General features: G+C 44.7%; 1 protein-coding gene across 6 annotated transcripts in view; it reads left to right on the forward strand.

Annotated features, from left to right (window-relative positions):
- Nucleotides 1-16,409, forward strand: part of Iqgap2 (IQ motif containing GTPase activating protein 2) — a 279,551-nt gene that overhangs the window by 232,791 nt on the left and 30,351 nt on the right. For all 6 annotated transcript variants that reach the window (XM_028871671.2, XM_028871670.2, XM_037209490.1 and 3 more), the window contains 6 exons: nucleotides 4,140-4,289; nucleotides 7,023-7,186; nucleotides 9,544-9,768; nucleotides 12,150-12,290; nucleotides 12,714-12,798; nucleotides 13,457-13,689. In XM_028871671.2, coding sequence (XP_028727504.1) covers nucleotides 4,140-4,289; nucleotides 7,023-7,186; nucleotides 9,544-9,768; nucleotides 12,150-12,290; nucleotides 12,714-12,798; nucleotides 13,457-13,689 — 998 coding nt within the window. The remainder of the gene's footprint in view (nucleotides 1-4,139; nucleotides 4,290-7,022; nucleotides 7,187-9,543; nucleotides 9,769-12,149; nucleotides 12,291-12,713; nucleotides 12,799-13,456; nucleotides 13,690-16,409) is intronic.

Below are 16,409 nucleotides of genomic sequence, written 5' to 3' on the forward strand. Positions count from 1 at the left end.
GGGAATTTTGTACAAGTTGTTCAAAGCTCATTTATCATTTTTGTTATAAGTTATTGGTTTTCTTGCCTCTTGCCTCTGATGTATTTTTAATGCTTTTTAACCATTCTGACAAGATGGGGTTCATTCAGGGTAGTATAGTTTCTAAAATGAAACTCACATGTAAGTAAGAAAACCCACATACATATATATAAAGCCAAGGTCTTTATAGAGAACAAAGTATTCCACCATTTAAAAATGCATGTTCTAATATGAAGATACGTGAATCTGACGACAACAGGAAACACTATAAAGTTACTGGGAACTCAGGTCTTTTCCCAGAATCACCACAAACTAAGAGGGCTGCAGATGATTCTGATATATTGAAGGGTGATATAGTCGGGCCTAGTTTCCAGTTCCTTGCAGTGTTCAAGACAAGTGGAGTCTGCCTTCAATATACACAGCAGTTGCCATCCTAGAAAATCACGCACATACTGACATTTTTGTGTATGGAAAAATACGTTGTGCGTATATGCAGAACACTTAGATTCGAGGCTCAGGTACTCACAAACACACCTATGTGAATGAGCAGATAGCCATTCACTATTTCTACCAGACGAGATCATTCAACTATCCCACAAAAGGCAGAGCCCCTGTCATCCCTAGCCCCCACCCACAGGAAACCACAAATGCCTTCCACAAGAGCCCCCCAAAAACCTCTGTAGCTTCCAAAATGTCATCTGAAGAGTGACCCTGTGTCACCAGTGGCCTTCAAACAATCTATGGGACATGTTAGAAGAGCAGAAAGGGAGTCATTATTACCCAGGAACAAATCAGACCCTCTCTCCCAGGGCCCTGCTCTTTTCCTGTATGCCACATCCGTTTTCAGAAAACTGATTGGCCACAGAGGGCGGCTGAAGGCCCTGGAGAGTCAGAGCTAGACAGCCAGTTCTCAGGGATCTAGCACGCAGCTGGGGATGGCAGCCGCAGGGGCACCTGGGACAGTAGTAAATGCCCTACCCTCATGCTCCAGGCTTGATAATAACATTAGGTCTGGTGGCGCACGCCTTTAATCCCAGCATTCAGGAGGCAGAGGCAGGTGGATCTCTGTGAATTTGAGGCCAGCCTGTTCTGCACAGTGAATTCTAGGACAGCCAGGGCTGTTAACACAGAGAAATTCTGTCTCAAAACAAACAAAACAAAAAAAAGAAACAAGAAAGAGAGGGAGAGAAAGAGAGAGAGAGAGAGAGAGAGAGAGAGAGAGAGAGAGAGAGAGAGAGAGAGAGAAAGGAAAGAAAGGAAGGAAGGAAGGAAGGAAGGAAGGAAGGAAGGAAGGAAGAAAGAAAGAAAGAAAGAAAGAAAGAAAGAAAGAAAGAAAGAAAGAAAGAAAGAAAGAAAGAAAGAAAGAAAGAAAGAAAGAAGAAAGAAAAAGAAAGAGAAAGAAAGAGGAAAGAAAGAGGGCTGGAGAGATGGCTCAGAGGTTAAGAGCACTGGCTGTTCTTCCAAAGGTCCTGAGTTCAATTCCCAGCAACCACATGGTGGCTGAAAACCATCTGTAGTGAGATCTGGTTCCTTCTTTGGGCCTGCAGGCATACTTGCAGGCAGAACACTGTATACATAATAAATAAATAAATCTTTTTTAAAAAGGAAGAAAGAAAAAGATAGGGAAAGAGCTGAAGAAAAGGAAAAAATGAAAATAGAGCAGCTTGTAACTTAGGAATTGTTTTCTGAATATTTGAAAATAAAACAACAATTTATGTTTCTAAAAAAAAATCACTTGATCTTTTTTTCAAGCATTGTCTGTTTGTACCTTTCATTTGCGTGAGAACTCTGCAAGTGTAACATCTCCCAAAGGGTTTTTCACAATGCCTTTTATGGCCTTAAACTGCAGCTGTGCTGTCCCCATAAACTTGTAAACAGGAAATGCCTTCTTCTCATAATAAAGGCTTAGTTTGAAACCACCAGATACTCTAAATAGTATGTATCTTGTGGAAATAGTCATGTAGCACATACCCCCATCTATGAATGTTTGAGGTTTGGTTTGACTTTATTCATTAATAATCGATAGCTTTGCGAAACAAAACTAATTTTTTGAGCCAGGAGCACTGGAATATGCCTGTAATCCTAGCTACTGGGGAGGCTAAGGCAGGGGGATTGCCTTAGTCCAGGAGCTGGGCATGGGCAAAACCCTCTTCCCTCCCTGCAAAAAGTTCATTTTTCTGTGTATATTTTCAAACACTAAATGCACATCCAACATTTACTAGAAGTTAAACCAATGATTATTAAATATAGCTCCCTTTATCTTATCACTGACAGTTCCATGTTTGATGATAAGATTAGAACAGTATAGGTTTACCTGTAACATTATGTTACTGCAAAAATGAAGAACAACTTAAAACACCAGATAACTGAGGATCCATGACTGAGACACTTTTCTTGTTTGCTTTCGCCAAATAGTCTAACCAAAGCAATCTAAGGAAGGGTTCCTCTTAGCTCACCGTTTGAGGGCACAGTCCATCATGGCTGGGAAAGAGGGACAGTGAGTGACGGCTGCTTGAGCTGTGGCAGTGTGAGGCTGCTCACTGCCTCCGCAGTCAGGAAGCAGAGAGAGATGAGCGCTGGTGCCGACCCACGCTCTCCTTTTTTATTCCTTCCAAGCCCTCAGCCTATGGGACGGTACCTCCACACTGAGGGTGGGGCTTCCTTCCTTGTCTAAACCTCCCCGCGGACAGCCTCACAGACCTGCCCAGAGGTGTGGCCCCTGGCTATTCCAAATCTGATTAAGTTGACAAAATTAACCATTTCAGCTGTGAATTTGGCTTGATGTGTATATTATGCAGCCACTAAAAAGTGTCCCTGAAGACTATTTGAGGGCAGGAAAATGGTTTACCCTATAAAAGAGAAAAAACAATACCTAAAACAGTATGACTTCTTTTATTATTAAAGAAAACTTACCGAAGAAAATCCAGGAAAAGAAAACAAAGTGATAGAACTTAATTTTAATTGTGTTTCCTAACCAATAAATAAATAAATAAATAAATAAATAAATAAATAAATGTTGAATATCTCTTATGCTTATTAACCATGTGAGTATCTCTTAGGGGAAATGCCAATTCAAGTCCTTTGTATAGGGGGATTGGGGATGTATGAATTCTGAGCCTTTCTAGTTTTTAGTAGTAAGAGCTTATCTATTTTGCAGGCATTTTATCTTCTCCTGTAAGTCTTGAAACTTTTTAATTTTGATGACAGCCAATTTTGTTGTTCCTTTTGTAACTTGTGTTGTGTGTTATATAGAAGAAGCTGTTGTCCAATCCAAAGTCAAAATTGTTGGCCAGTTTTCCTTTCTAGAGGTTGATAGTTTCCACTTTTATATGTATTTCTCTGTTTTGAGTTCCTTTGTGAGGTAGGGGTCTGACTCCTCCCCTGTAGGTGAAGAGATCTAGCTGTTCCTTCATCCTTTTTTATAAAGAGTATTCTTTCTCCATTGAATTTTCCTGGTGCATGCATTAAATCTTGAGAGCATATGAGTACAACTTTGGAGAATGCCTGTCCTAGTTAGGGTTTCTATTTCAGCAAAGAGACACCATGACCATGGCAGCTGTTATAAAGGAAAACATTTAATTGGGGCTGGCTTACAGTTCAGAGGTTCAGTCCATTGTCATCATGGCAGGAAGATGGTGGGATGCGGGCAGACAGGGTGCTGGAGAGGGAGCTGAGAGTTCTACATCTGGAGCAGCAGGCAGCAGGAAGTGTGCCACACTGGGCCCGGCTTGAGCTTCTGAACTCTCAAAACCCACCCCGGTGTCACACTTCCTCCAAGAAGGCCACACCCACTCCCACAAAGCCACACCTCCTAATAGTGACACTCCCTATGGGCCTATGAGGGCCATTTTCATTCAGACCAGAACAATGCATACAACAAAGCCTGAGCTCACCCACCAGGTGCTGTTCTTCAATTTAGTGCCCTCTCTTCCTTTGTTTCCAGATGAGGGAAACAGAAAATTCACCCTTGCAGCAGCGTGCGTGCGCGCGTGCGTGTGTGTGTGTGTGTGTGTGTGTGTGTGTGTGTGTGTGTGTGTGTGTGAGAATGCATGTGTGCACGCGTATGAAGGGAGGTGGTAAAGGGTACCAAAGTAAAAATAACGTCATAAAATTCTTCACAGGATGTAATCTCACACAGAAAAAAGCTAAATAAGAAAAAAGGCGGAGAAATGGAAATACTGAATAACACAGACAACCAGGGGATTAAAAGCTTAAGTAAGGAGAGGAGGAAAACACTGGAGACCTACCAGCAACTGTTCTACCTTCTCCAGGTGAGCGTGCTTCGCCCTCCGTGGTGGGTTTTGGATAAACACTGTCTCATGTTTGCGGATCTTTCCCCGTGCCTCAGCCAACAGCGTAGTTATGTGCTGTATGTGAACAGTATAATAGCAGCTTTAGCAAAACCGGTCTATAATAATAGCTTAGAAAGTACTGTACTAAGGACCAGCCATCCCGTCGGGTGCTTTACACAGATTAACTCGCTGAATTCCTGTTCTAGCCCCTATGGGTCAGGCTAAGTGCTGTCATTCTTCCCATATGGCAGATGAGAAAGCTCAGCCCCAGCCAGTAAATGGTGGGCAGAATGCAGGCGGTTAGCCCTCAGGCCTAGTCCCTTCTTCACGTCTGCACCATGCCTCAGTGACGTGCAGAAGCAACAGAAATATAATAGTGATGGCATCAGCCATTATTAGATTTCATGTCAACCGTGACAAAACTAGCCAGTAGAAAAGCATATCTGTACCAGGGCCAGACCTCCTCCTTTGGGGGACAGGGCCAGAGAGGTGGGTCAGTAGTTGTTCATTGTGTGAGCACAGCAGTGGGAAAACCATCCCCAAAGAGCTGGGTCAGTGGTTGGTCACTGTGTGACTCCAGGCCTGGAGATGCCTGCTGAATCTTTGCTAGAGGGCCTCCTTGAGACTGGATACAAAGAGAGAGCTCACTACCCAAGCCGTAAATATGCATTAGCCCCACTAAGAGCAAGATGCTAATACCCATAGCGTTAGTTCTCTAGGAATAACAGATAGGACAATGTCTTCAAATGGAGGTAGGTGCCTCTGATGACCACTATGGGGCAGCATAGGAGGAAAAATGTCAATGCTTTGTTTTTGCCTGTGGAATAAATACACTGCTGATCTGGCAACCTTTCCTGAAGCAAAACAGCACCTACCCACACCTACAACCACCCCCAGCTGCCTTAAGCAGAGACGGTTTTCTTGTCTGTCTAATTTAGAGTAGTCATCAACCCGTGGTTGGGTGTTTAATCTTAAACACTTGCCAATTTTTTTTTTTTTTTTGTATCCGTGAAATTACAAGTTTCTGTAGGTTCTTGACGATTTGATAGAATTTCTGTTGTGAGACAGAAAGGTAAGAACACAGTTGCTGGCCAAGAATTGCATTGTTTACCATGTTCTAACATGAGTTCGGAGCGGTGAAAAGGACCAGGAACATGTATAGAATGATTGCTCCAGCCTGCAGCCTCCAAAACACCCACACTGAGGGCAGCAGAGGGGACTGTTGAGCTGTATCACGTCCACACCTGTATGGTGTTGGTCTTTACTTCTGTTTTTGAGACAGGCGTCCAAGGTCAGTGAAGAAACTGTAGGAGAAAAACCAACCTGGGTGCCTTTCCTTTGCTCACACTGTTAATAAGGACTCTTGACCACAGCAGAACAGCTGAGAAAGCTTTGGCTTAGGTTTGTCTGTCCAGCACAAGCCATGTGTGAAATACAGATCCTTTCTCTCAGTCGCTGCATTTAGTTATCAGTAGAAAACACTCTGTTAGTCTATCGAGAAAGCATCATACTGGGCTAGAGAGAGGCTCGCTGGTTAAGAGTACTTGCAGATGACCCAGGCTGGGTTCTCAGCATCCACTTAAGGTGGTGCCTGTAACTCCAGTTCCAGGGTATCTGACACCCTCTCTGGGCCTCCAGCACCTGCACATATAGTGCACATACAGACAAACAGACACACACATAAATATTTTAAATTTTTTTAAATAATTAAAAAGAAAGTAGTGCCCCAGACATCTATTGCATAAAACTTCAACCCATCACTCTGACCTCAAAACTGAGTCTAAGTAGCAATACATACCGGAATCTGGTTTGTCTTGGAAACCTTCAGGCCACGCTACTAGAGCATCTTGGGAAAACACTAGTTGTCAAGCATATTAATTGAACATTGTCTTTTCTCGTGAGCAGTGAGAAGAATTAAGGGTATCCTTCTTTCTGTGTGAGTTCCTCCCTCCATACAGGCTGTTTTCTCTTTTCATTTCTGCCCAGTCAGCACAGCTACCAGAGAAAGACAGACCCAAGGCTGGCGCTTACGTCAGTGAGTCCGTCTTCAATGGAGCTCCGTTGTCTTTTAATTCCTGTCAACTTCTTGAACTCTTTTTTTGTGGTCATTGTTTTGACTCGTGTTCTTTCTGGGGTTTCCCTTGTTGGCTAACCTGACCACCCACCTCCTGAACCCCCAGTCTACACCTTCTCCCTCCTGACAGACTGTCATGGCGGGCTGGCTCACTATCTCCATGGGTAAGTGGGACCTCTTCTTTCTCCTTCTGGACTCCGACAATGCTATGCATTTCCTTCTATTTACCCATCGATCTTTCTAGGCCAGCCTGTGTAGCTGAGCCTTAGTCTATTTCTTTCTCTTCTATTCCGGATTCTATGGGCCCACCTCCTCTTCTCTGTCTCTATAATAAACATTAGTATGTCACTTCCGCGGTTAAAAGTACAAACTGAATAACAGATAACTGTAGTAGACAAACATGTGATGAGTAGCATTTACATCTTCTAACTCTCAAGTGGAGCTTTCTCCACTGTAATTTGATTATTAGCTGATCTCTCTATAGGCTCTGTGCTAGGAACATGTCTATGGGAGTATGTCTGTGTTTCTCATGACATGTTGAGTCATGGAAGAGAGGGGAATCCGATACCACATTCTGCTTTCATATATATCAACAGCCTCTAGCTCATAGAGCTGATTTCTTCCCTCTTGCCTTGTAGACCAACCCTTTATACCTGGCTAAGCTGATTTTCCAGATGCCACAGAACAAGTCAACTAAATTCATGGACACTGTTATTTTCACACTGTACAATTACGCCTCTAATCAGAGGGAAGAGTACCTGCTGCTCAAGCTTTTCAAAACCGCTCTGGAGGAAGAAATCAAGTATGTATAAAATCCGTGGGAAAACACGCAGATGCTTGTTAGTGTTGGGTGAGTTCAGGCTGACTTGGAGATCACTTTAAGTGGAATTTACAGCAGAATTCTTGTTGAAGTATGCTGAGTTTTGTGGGATTGAAGCGGAATGTTGTTTGATAGTTGGACTTCTGGTTTGTCGGAGCTATTAGCTGCAGATTTCTCCTACTGGAGATCCAGCTGAGTCAGCTTTCATTGTGTATATGTGCAACAGCTGAAAACCAGAAGGTTCTCGGAAACTGAGTACCAGCGCCTTCTGAGTGAGGCAGAGATTATGATCTCTGCTGAAGTCTTCCTTTCTCTTTAGAATTTTAGCAAATTCTGCTGATGTGGCTTTTGACGTGGCTAATATAAAAATCATATAGGTAGCTAAATAAATTAATTCCCCAAAATGCACGAGAAGTGTCCCAAGCGAGAGTGGACCTTAATTGCTTTTGCAACCTCCTGGAGCCATAAGCTCTGCCAGCTCCCAGGGGCCTCGGCGGCACATAAGCGTGGACAGCTGTGCCCTCAGAGGCTCTTAAGACAGCGACTGAGGATGCGTTTGCACCTCTGCATTGGAACCCATGATGCCTATTCCACGGCGATGTAGACTCCGTGTGCTCATAAACGTCTATAGAGGCCCCGGGAGGCTGATTCAGGTGGCCTAGGTGGGGCTGTAGCAGGCTCTCGGGTGGGTCCCAGAACCCCTTATTTGCGGGGCTTGAGCAAGGACTGCCTCCACTCTGGGCCTCACTTCCCCCGTTTATAAACTAGGTGTATGCATGTGTTGGGAGAGGGGTGTAGATATCAGCTCCAGGAGGGCAAGCACAGCCGCCTGCTGGGTTCACTCCTGCATGCTTAGTGAGAGTAAATCAGTGCTTCTCAACCTGTGGGTCGTGACCTCTTTAGGGGTTGCCTATCAGATGTTTACATTATGATTCATAAGAGTAGCAAAATTAGTTATGAAGTAGCAACGAAGTAATTTTCATGGACACATGCCGGATCAGAGGGATGTGGAGGGAAGTCCCACTGAGATCAACTGAATTCAGTTTTTCTGAAAGAGCAGCTGCCTGGCCCACATTTTGAGGCATCACTACAAGAGCTAGAAAGGGGTAGAAACAGCATGGGCACAGGTACAAGAAAGTCGATTGCTCTGGCCAAGAAATGGCCTGGTGACTGCCAGGAGGTGAGGCTGCAAAGATGGGCTGGGGCCCTGTCACAGGAAACACAGAGAGAAGGTGCGCGTGTGCACATGTGCTTGTGCGTGCGTGCGTGCGTGGGGGGGGATATTTTGTGTGGGAGGTGTGTATGTGGGGGTGTGGAGTATGTGTGTGTTTGTGGTGTGTGTGTCTGTGTCTGTCTGTCTATCTGCTCACAGAAGCCAGCAGAGGGTATTAGATTCCCCGAACTGGAATTACAGACAGTTGTGAGATGCCAGGCATGGGTCCTGGGACCCAAACTATAGTCCTCTGGAGGAGTACTAAGCACTTTTAACTGCTGAGCCATGTTTCTGGCCTCTCTCTTTACCCTCTGGGGAGCAGTGGAAGGTCTTTTAACATGTTGTTGTTGTTTTGAGAAAATTAATCTGAGCAAAGTACATAAGCTGAATGAAACAAAGCTATCCAAGTCAGAGACATGAGGAGAGTGATAGGGAAAAGATATTTTGTGTGTTTAACACACCAGAGTTTGAACAATAGAGAACATGTGGATGAAAATATGTAAAGAAAATAATAAATTCCAGAGTGGCCCCTAGGAATGAGGTGTGACTTAGAAATTCAGACCCATGGATGAGTCCCAAAGAAAGCAGTCGCTCAAGCTATGTGCGTCACTGAATGAGGGGACAGCATGGGGTGGCCCAGCTTTGATACACCAGTAACTGGCTGGATCACTGACTTTACCCCATCCACCCTGCTAGTCCATGCTGCTGGTCCCAAACACAAAGAGAATGTAGCATTGAAAGAAATACCTGCTGAGAAAATAAAAAGGAATGCCCAGGTCTAATAAGGACGGGGATAGAATGTAGAAATGGAGAGTAATCAAGAGGAGAGCTTGAGAGCCAGGTAGCCCAGCCACAGGATGCAGCTAGAAGCCACATGGCAGTGAATTTGCGAGGGATCTGAAGATGTCCAGAGAGTTCATTCAACCAAGAAAGAGTCTTCCAAATGTGGTAAACTGAGGGTCAGTGCCACCCAGTCGTCTTAGCTGGTCCTGGGTCATCGTAGCTGTCCCTGATCATCTTAGCTGTCCCTGATCATCTTAGCTGTGGTCCATTTGCAGCCCACACTTCCCTGTAGGATGAGCCTGAGGCTGCAGCTTCATTTTGTCTTGGCTTGGGCTTTGCTTAGGTCAAAGGTGGACCAGGTCCAGGACATAGTGACGGGCAACCCTACAGTCATCAAGATGGTCGTCAGCTTCAACAGAGGGGCCCGGGGACAGAACACCCTGCGCCAGCTCCTGGCTCCAGTGGTAAAAGAGATCATTGAGGACAAGGCCCTGATCATCAACACCAACCCCGTGGAGGTGTACAAGGCTTGGGTGAACCAACTGGAAACACAGACTGGAGAGGCCAGGTAACAGAGGCAGGGGGATGCCAGCTTTGTCATGCTTTGTAATTATTAATTCTTAAAGTTTGGTTTCTTTGGTTGATTTTGTTGTTGTTGTTGTTAGCAGCGGCGGCAGCGGCGGCGGTGGCGGTGGTGGTGGTGGTGGTGGTGGTGGGGTGTGTGTGTGTGTGTGTTTGTGTGTGCACGCGCCTTTGTACATGTCTATCTTTTCTCTCTCTTTTTTTTTTTTTTTTTTTTTTTTTTTTTTGAGACAGTGTATCTCACTGGCCTAGAATTCACGATTCAGCTAGGCTGGCTGGCCAATGAGCTCCAGAATCCTCCTGTCTCCATCTCTCCGGAGCTGGGATTACAAATGTTCGCCATCATTCCTGGCTTTCTTGTTGTGGGTTCTGGCACAGTGTTCGTGCCCTGTGCCCGTGCGGTAATCACCTCACTAGCTGAGTGAGCTCCCAGCCCCCAGACTCTTAGTCTTCTTAATGCTCAGTGGTATTTCCACATTTCAGAAGCAATCGATCCCCACCTCAGTTCTGCAATCTCTTTCCTTGTTTATTCTTGGTGTTTCTAAATCTAGACCAGAAATCCTTTGTCATTTTCCCAATGAGGAGCTGTAAGCAGCAATGGTCCGGGTGGGCTTGGCTTCTTCCGGGAGTAGTTTGTGATCTAAACAGCCCAAGCTTTTGTTTTCCTGCAAAAAGGATGCCCCGTGAAGTAATTAAGATGTCGGAGAACTACGTGGGCGGTTGTCATAGTACTGTCTGTCATAGTGAAAAGTCAAGAAATTCAAAATATTTACTGTGGGATTTACTGACTAAATGCTTCTATACCACATAATGGAGTAGGCGCCTGTTTGGAGTGGAAGCATAGAGTTGTGTTTATTAACACTGGAAATATGTTCATGGTGTGTCTTTCTTTTATATTTCAGTACAATCACCCATTTTCTTTTTTAAAAGATTGGTCATGTATATGCACACACCTGGGATTTCTATGGGATGTGGATGTACACAAATTTCTTTGTACCCATGAGTATGTGAGGCCTATATATTATACATAGAAGGACTTGGAAAGTTATTTACTAAGATATGAAATTGATTATCTCTTCATCAATATTATTTGCTTATGTGCAGTTTTATTTTATTTTATTTTACTATAATGAACCCATTAGATTTGTTTGTTTTTTGAGACAGAGTTTCTCTTTATAGCCTTGGCTGCCCTGGAACTAACTCTGTACACCAGGCTGTCCTGGAACTCACAGAGATCTATTATGTGATATTTTGAAACAGGCATTTAGGACAGAAAACTTGGGTTTACAGAGATCCACCTGCCTCTGCCTCCCAAGTGCTAGGACTAAAGGCTTGTGCCACCACCACACAGCTAATGCATTAGATTTTTATTGCATAAAAAATGAAAAGAAGCAGGCATGGCAGAACACACCTATAATTCTAACACTTGGGAGATAGAGACATGAAGATCAGGAGTTCAAAGCTAGCCTCACTGTGGTGGTTTGAAGGAGAAAGGTCCCAGTGGGCTCATATATTTGAATACTTGGTCCCCAGTTGGTAGAACTGTTTTAGGAGGGATTAGGAGGTGTGGCCTCGTTGAAAGAGATGTGTCACTTGGGGACGGAATTTGAGGTTTCAAAAGCCCATGACATTTCCAGTTAGCTATTTCTGCTTCTATTTGTGAAGCTGGATGTAAGCTCTCAGATACTACTCCAGCGCCATACCTGCCTGCCTGCCCACCTGCCATGTTCCCTGCCATGATTATTATAGACTCTGACCCTCTGGAACTGTTAGCTTCAAATTAAACATTTCCTTTTATGAGTTGTCTTGGTCATGGTGTTTTGTCACAGCAACAGAAAAGTAACTGAGATAACTCACCTACATAGGAAGTTTAAGGCCAGCCTAGACTGTGAGACCATCTCATAAACTTTGAAAAGGGAAATAGGGGTTGAGGTCATAGCTCACTAGAAAGCCTTTGCCTAGCATGTACAAGGCTGTGGGTTCAATCAGCAACAAAAATAATAGGGAGGGAGGGAGGGAGGGAGGGAGGAGGGAGGGAGGAAGGAAGGAAGGAAGGAAGGAAGGAAGGAAGGAAGGAAGGAAGGAAGGAAGGAAGGAAGGAAGGAAGGAAGGAAGGAAGGATGGATTAGTTGAGTCTACATAACCTGGTCCACATTTCTTTTTCCATTAATGCTAAGAGGGAGGCTTGGAGTTCCTCTTGATTCAGCAGTAGTGGGAGGTGCACTGTGTGTGTGTCTTGCTTAGCTGGAGTCATGGGCAACCTCCAGCTCATCCCACAGAGCCCGACTACAGAGCCAGCTGGCAGGACACTGGTGCTCACATGGGGACCTCAGCACCTGTTCATTTGAACCCTTGTTGTATTTCCAGCAAGTTGCCTTATGACGTGACCACAGAGCAAGCCCTGACATACCCGGAGGTGAGGAATAAACTAGAGGCCTCTATTGAAAACCTGAGGAAGGTCACCGACAAAGTCCTGGGTTCGATCATTTCTTCCCTGGATCTGCTGCCGTAAGTCAATTCGTAGCGACTTTAGCGGTCTTTGCTGAAGTTCTCAGAATATTACCTAAGGCCCTGGAGTAAAGAGTAAACCACTTGTGTTGCGTTTGCTGTTTAAAATGATGATCTAGAGTCAGGAACGATGATTGTGAATATGAGACCAGACCGGACTATATAACAAGACTCTATCAAAACAAACCAACCAAAACTAGAAATACAAGGTGGCCTACGGAAATGATTTGGATTCATACCCACCCTCCAATGGCCACAAGCAGCGCTCAGGTGCCAGCGTCAGCCCCGTGATTCCATTGCATCTCACTTTATGTTGACGTTTTAGGAAAACTGCGGAGCGTTGGTTGACGGGGAGACTTGCTATTCTGCTAGCTCACTTAGCCTTTTCCCATTATTTTCTTTTGTCATCTGTTCCACGTGTAGTTATGGATTGAGGTATATAGCCAAAGTACTGAAGAACTCCATCCGTGAGAAATTCCCCGATGCCACGGAAGAAGAGCTGCTGAAGGTAGATTCTCGAGGGCGACCTCACCGCAGCTTCTCTGGGGGTTGTGAGCTAGAATTACCAACAGACGCTTGTGTGGGGTCCTTTAGATACAGATCTTCTGCACTGAATGACTGCTGAGGTTATTGTCTGTTGAGGCTGATTTAGAAACTTCACACATCCTTGCAGTTCTCGGTATTAGAGCATTTGGGGGGTCATAAGCCTATTTTTCACCGTGTATGACATATAGTGTTAGTGTGTGGTTATGTTCACCTCCTACATCTAATGCTTTGTAAAGGAGTCATGTCAGGGGCTGGGGAGATGGTTCAGTGGGTAAAGAAGTTTGACACCAAGACTGCCAACCTAAGTTTGATCCCTAGGACCCACGTGGTAGAAGAAGAAAATCAAATCCTACAGGTTGTCCCTCTGCTTCTACATGTTCACTGTGACGTGTGCATATACGAGAGAGAGAGAGAGAGAGAGAGAGAGAGAGAGAGAGAGAGAGAGAGAATGAATGTGATTCTTAAAATTTCTAATGCTAAAAAAGATGATTCATGTCTGACAATGACCCACTCTCTTGCAAAATGTAAATGTGAAAAAGAAATGAATGTATACTTAAAGATAAAAAGCCACCAGAGCTCATTTGTCTCTTGGAAATGTCCTTTCTCCTCTCATCGTGCAGATTGTTGGAAATCTCCTCTACTACCGATACATGAACCCAGCCATCGTGGCTCCAGATGGCTTTGACATCATCGACATGACTGCCGGAGGACAGATCAACTCCGACCAGAGGAGAAACCTGGGCTCTGTGGCAAAGGTTCTTCAACATGCAGCCTCCAACAAGCTGTTTGAGGGCGAGAACGAGCATCTGTCATCCATGAACAATTATTTATCAGAAACCTATCAGGAATTCAGGTGAGAGGGCCCTTCCTTTTAAAGGAACACGTGGGAAGATGGAGAAAGATGACATGGTCTGTACCTTGACCCAGGGCCTTGGAGGGGGACAGGAACCCCGTGTGGCCTGTGCCTTCCAGCAGGTGCCTCCGGGAGGATGAAGGAAAGGAGCAGGCAAGATGGCTCAGGCCAGCTGCTCCCACCCCACCCCCTCCATCCCACTACCCTGAGTCCTCCCGGGACTCTGATGAAACACTCTCCCTCATGTGGGACACACTCATAGTATTTAGAATAAAACACTCAACTGAAGAGTTTTGTTGACCCCAAGAAGATAACTTTATTTCTTTTTCCAACTTGTTTTCCATTAGGGAAGAATTGGCCTTATCTGCAACAATGGTAGGAAACGATGCGTTTCCTTTTGGGAAGGTTGGGGAAGCCCCAGCTTTCGTTTTGATAGATGATCCTGCATGAACATGCCCTGCACCGTCCTTAAGCCTTCTTAGTTGTGTGCCCAAGAGTTAATTCTCTTGCCTCCATTTCTTTCTCCTGATTCTGTCACCGGTCACTCGACAAGGACAGAGAAGGAGTGAAAAGCTGGCGTCACACATGCATCTGAGAGCTCTGAGCAGACACCTCACCTTGGCTTGGGCTTGCTCTCCTGTCTGCGGTAGACTATAGAGTTTATGTGACGTCAGTGTGACCTCTGTTGTTCTCACTTGGAAAGGGACTTCCCGGTCCTCATTTCCTCCAGGTTCACAGCTTTGCCTGCTGAGTCACGTCTCTCTGTGACATCTGTACCATTTGTGAGAAAGTTACCCCAAATCCTCTCGCTCTGGGAAGTTTCGATTTCTTCAGCTGCCAATTTTACTTCTCACTAACAAGAAGCAATAACATGTCCCTTACCAACTCTCAAATGTTCTTAGACCTTCCTTTTCCTTAATTTGTTTGTTTGAGACAGGGTCATCCTACGTAGCCTTGGCTGTCCTGGAACTCACTCTGTAGACCAGCCTGGCCTCCAACTCACAGAGATCTGCCTGCCTCTGCCTCCCGAGAGCATTAGCACACCTAGATCCTTTCTTCTTAAGTTATCTCCGCCAGCCTCCTGTTTTCCAAGCATAGCCTCATGAGTGCATCTTTTTCCTCTTCACTCATATTTATTCTGGTATTTATTCTTGTCATTCCTCAGCACCCCACGAACAATAATACACAAGACCTCACAGGAAGACCTACTGTCTGTCACTGGGGAGCATGACACCCCAAAACATGGCTGCCTCACCTGACCCAGGGCTGGGAAGGGAGAAGTCAGCTCTAGTGCAGAGGCCTCACGTGCCCTAGAAAACGTATCATAGATGATTTCAGGCATTAAAAAAAAAACCCTTGAAACTATATAGAATAAAACACATATATATTACACACACTTTATTTATATATATATATATATACACACATAATTACACACACATACATATAAATATTACACACACACATAATTACACACACATACATATAAATATTACACACACACACACACACACACACACACACACGTATTATTCGGGAAAAGGTCTCTTGGTTAAAACCTACCAAGGGCTTCTTCTAAACTATAATCACAGACACTTGTTTTTGTTTTTGTTTTTTCCTTTTTCATCTCTCTGGCTTCATCAGCTCTAGTTTAAAATAAGAGACTTCTTAGGCCTCAGTCTAGGGCATTCTTTGGCATTTGTGTTTTCGCTGAAAGAGTCTCTCTGTTGGCCAGGCCCCACTGCTTAGATCTGGTATGAAAGAGGAGGCTTAGCTGCCATTTTTGTCAAACTGGCATCAGAACCTTCAGAGGGAGGTTAGGGTCTTGTAGACCCAGGAGCTTGCGTCATTTAAGGCAACCAGTTGACTGAATTGTTTTTGCAATTACGTTCTCTGTAAAACTTAATTCTCAGGTGAGGAATGATTTGACTTAGGACTGGACTGGGGATATAATTCAGTTGGGAAAGCATGTATGTGGTGGTATTGTGTTCCCCAAAATATTGTGTACCCTAATAAACTTATCTGGGGTCAGAGAACAGAAAAGCCACTAGATACTTAGGATAGGCAGTGGTAGCACATGCCTTTAATCCTAGCATTCCAGAGACAGAAATCCATCTGTTCAAGGATACAGCCAAGCATAGTGACTCAGAAATCGAGCCTTTAATCCCAGGGAGTGGTGGTAGAAAACAGAAAGGTATATAAGGCATGAGGACCAGAAACTAGAAGCATTTGGCTGGTTAAGCTTTTAGCTGGTTAAGCTTCAGGCTTTCAAGCAACAGTTCAGCTGAGAGCCATTGGGATGAGGACACAGAAGCTTCCAGTCTGAAGAAACAAGACCAGCTGAGAAGTTGGTGAGGTTAGCTGTGGCTTGTTCTGTCTCTCTGATCTTCCAATGTTCACCCCAATACTTGGCCTCAGGTTTGATCGTATTAATAAGAACTTTTTAAGATTCCTGCTACACATGTACTTAGCATGTGCAAAGTCCTGGGATCAGTCTTCAGCACACACACACCACAAAGAGTAGCATGTGATGTGTGTTAAGTGTGTGCATGTATTGGGGTAGGTCATGTACATGCATGTGTGCATGCCTGTGGAAAAAAGAGGTTGACATTGGACGTCTTCTCTGTCACCTTCTACTTCAATTTTGAGATGTGGCCGCTGACTGAACCAGGAGCTCATCTGTTTGGGTAGGCTGGCTGGCCAGTGAGCTCCCAGGATCT

The sequence above is a fragment of the Peromyscus leucopus genome, chromosome 11, assembly GCF_004664715.2.
Source record: "Peromyscus leucopus breed LL Stock chromosome 11, UCI_PerLeu_2.1, whole genome shotgun sequence".
Taxonomy (NCBI): Eukaryota; Metazoa; Chordata; class Mammalia; order Rodentia; family Cricetidae; genus Peromyscus; species Peromyscus leucopus.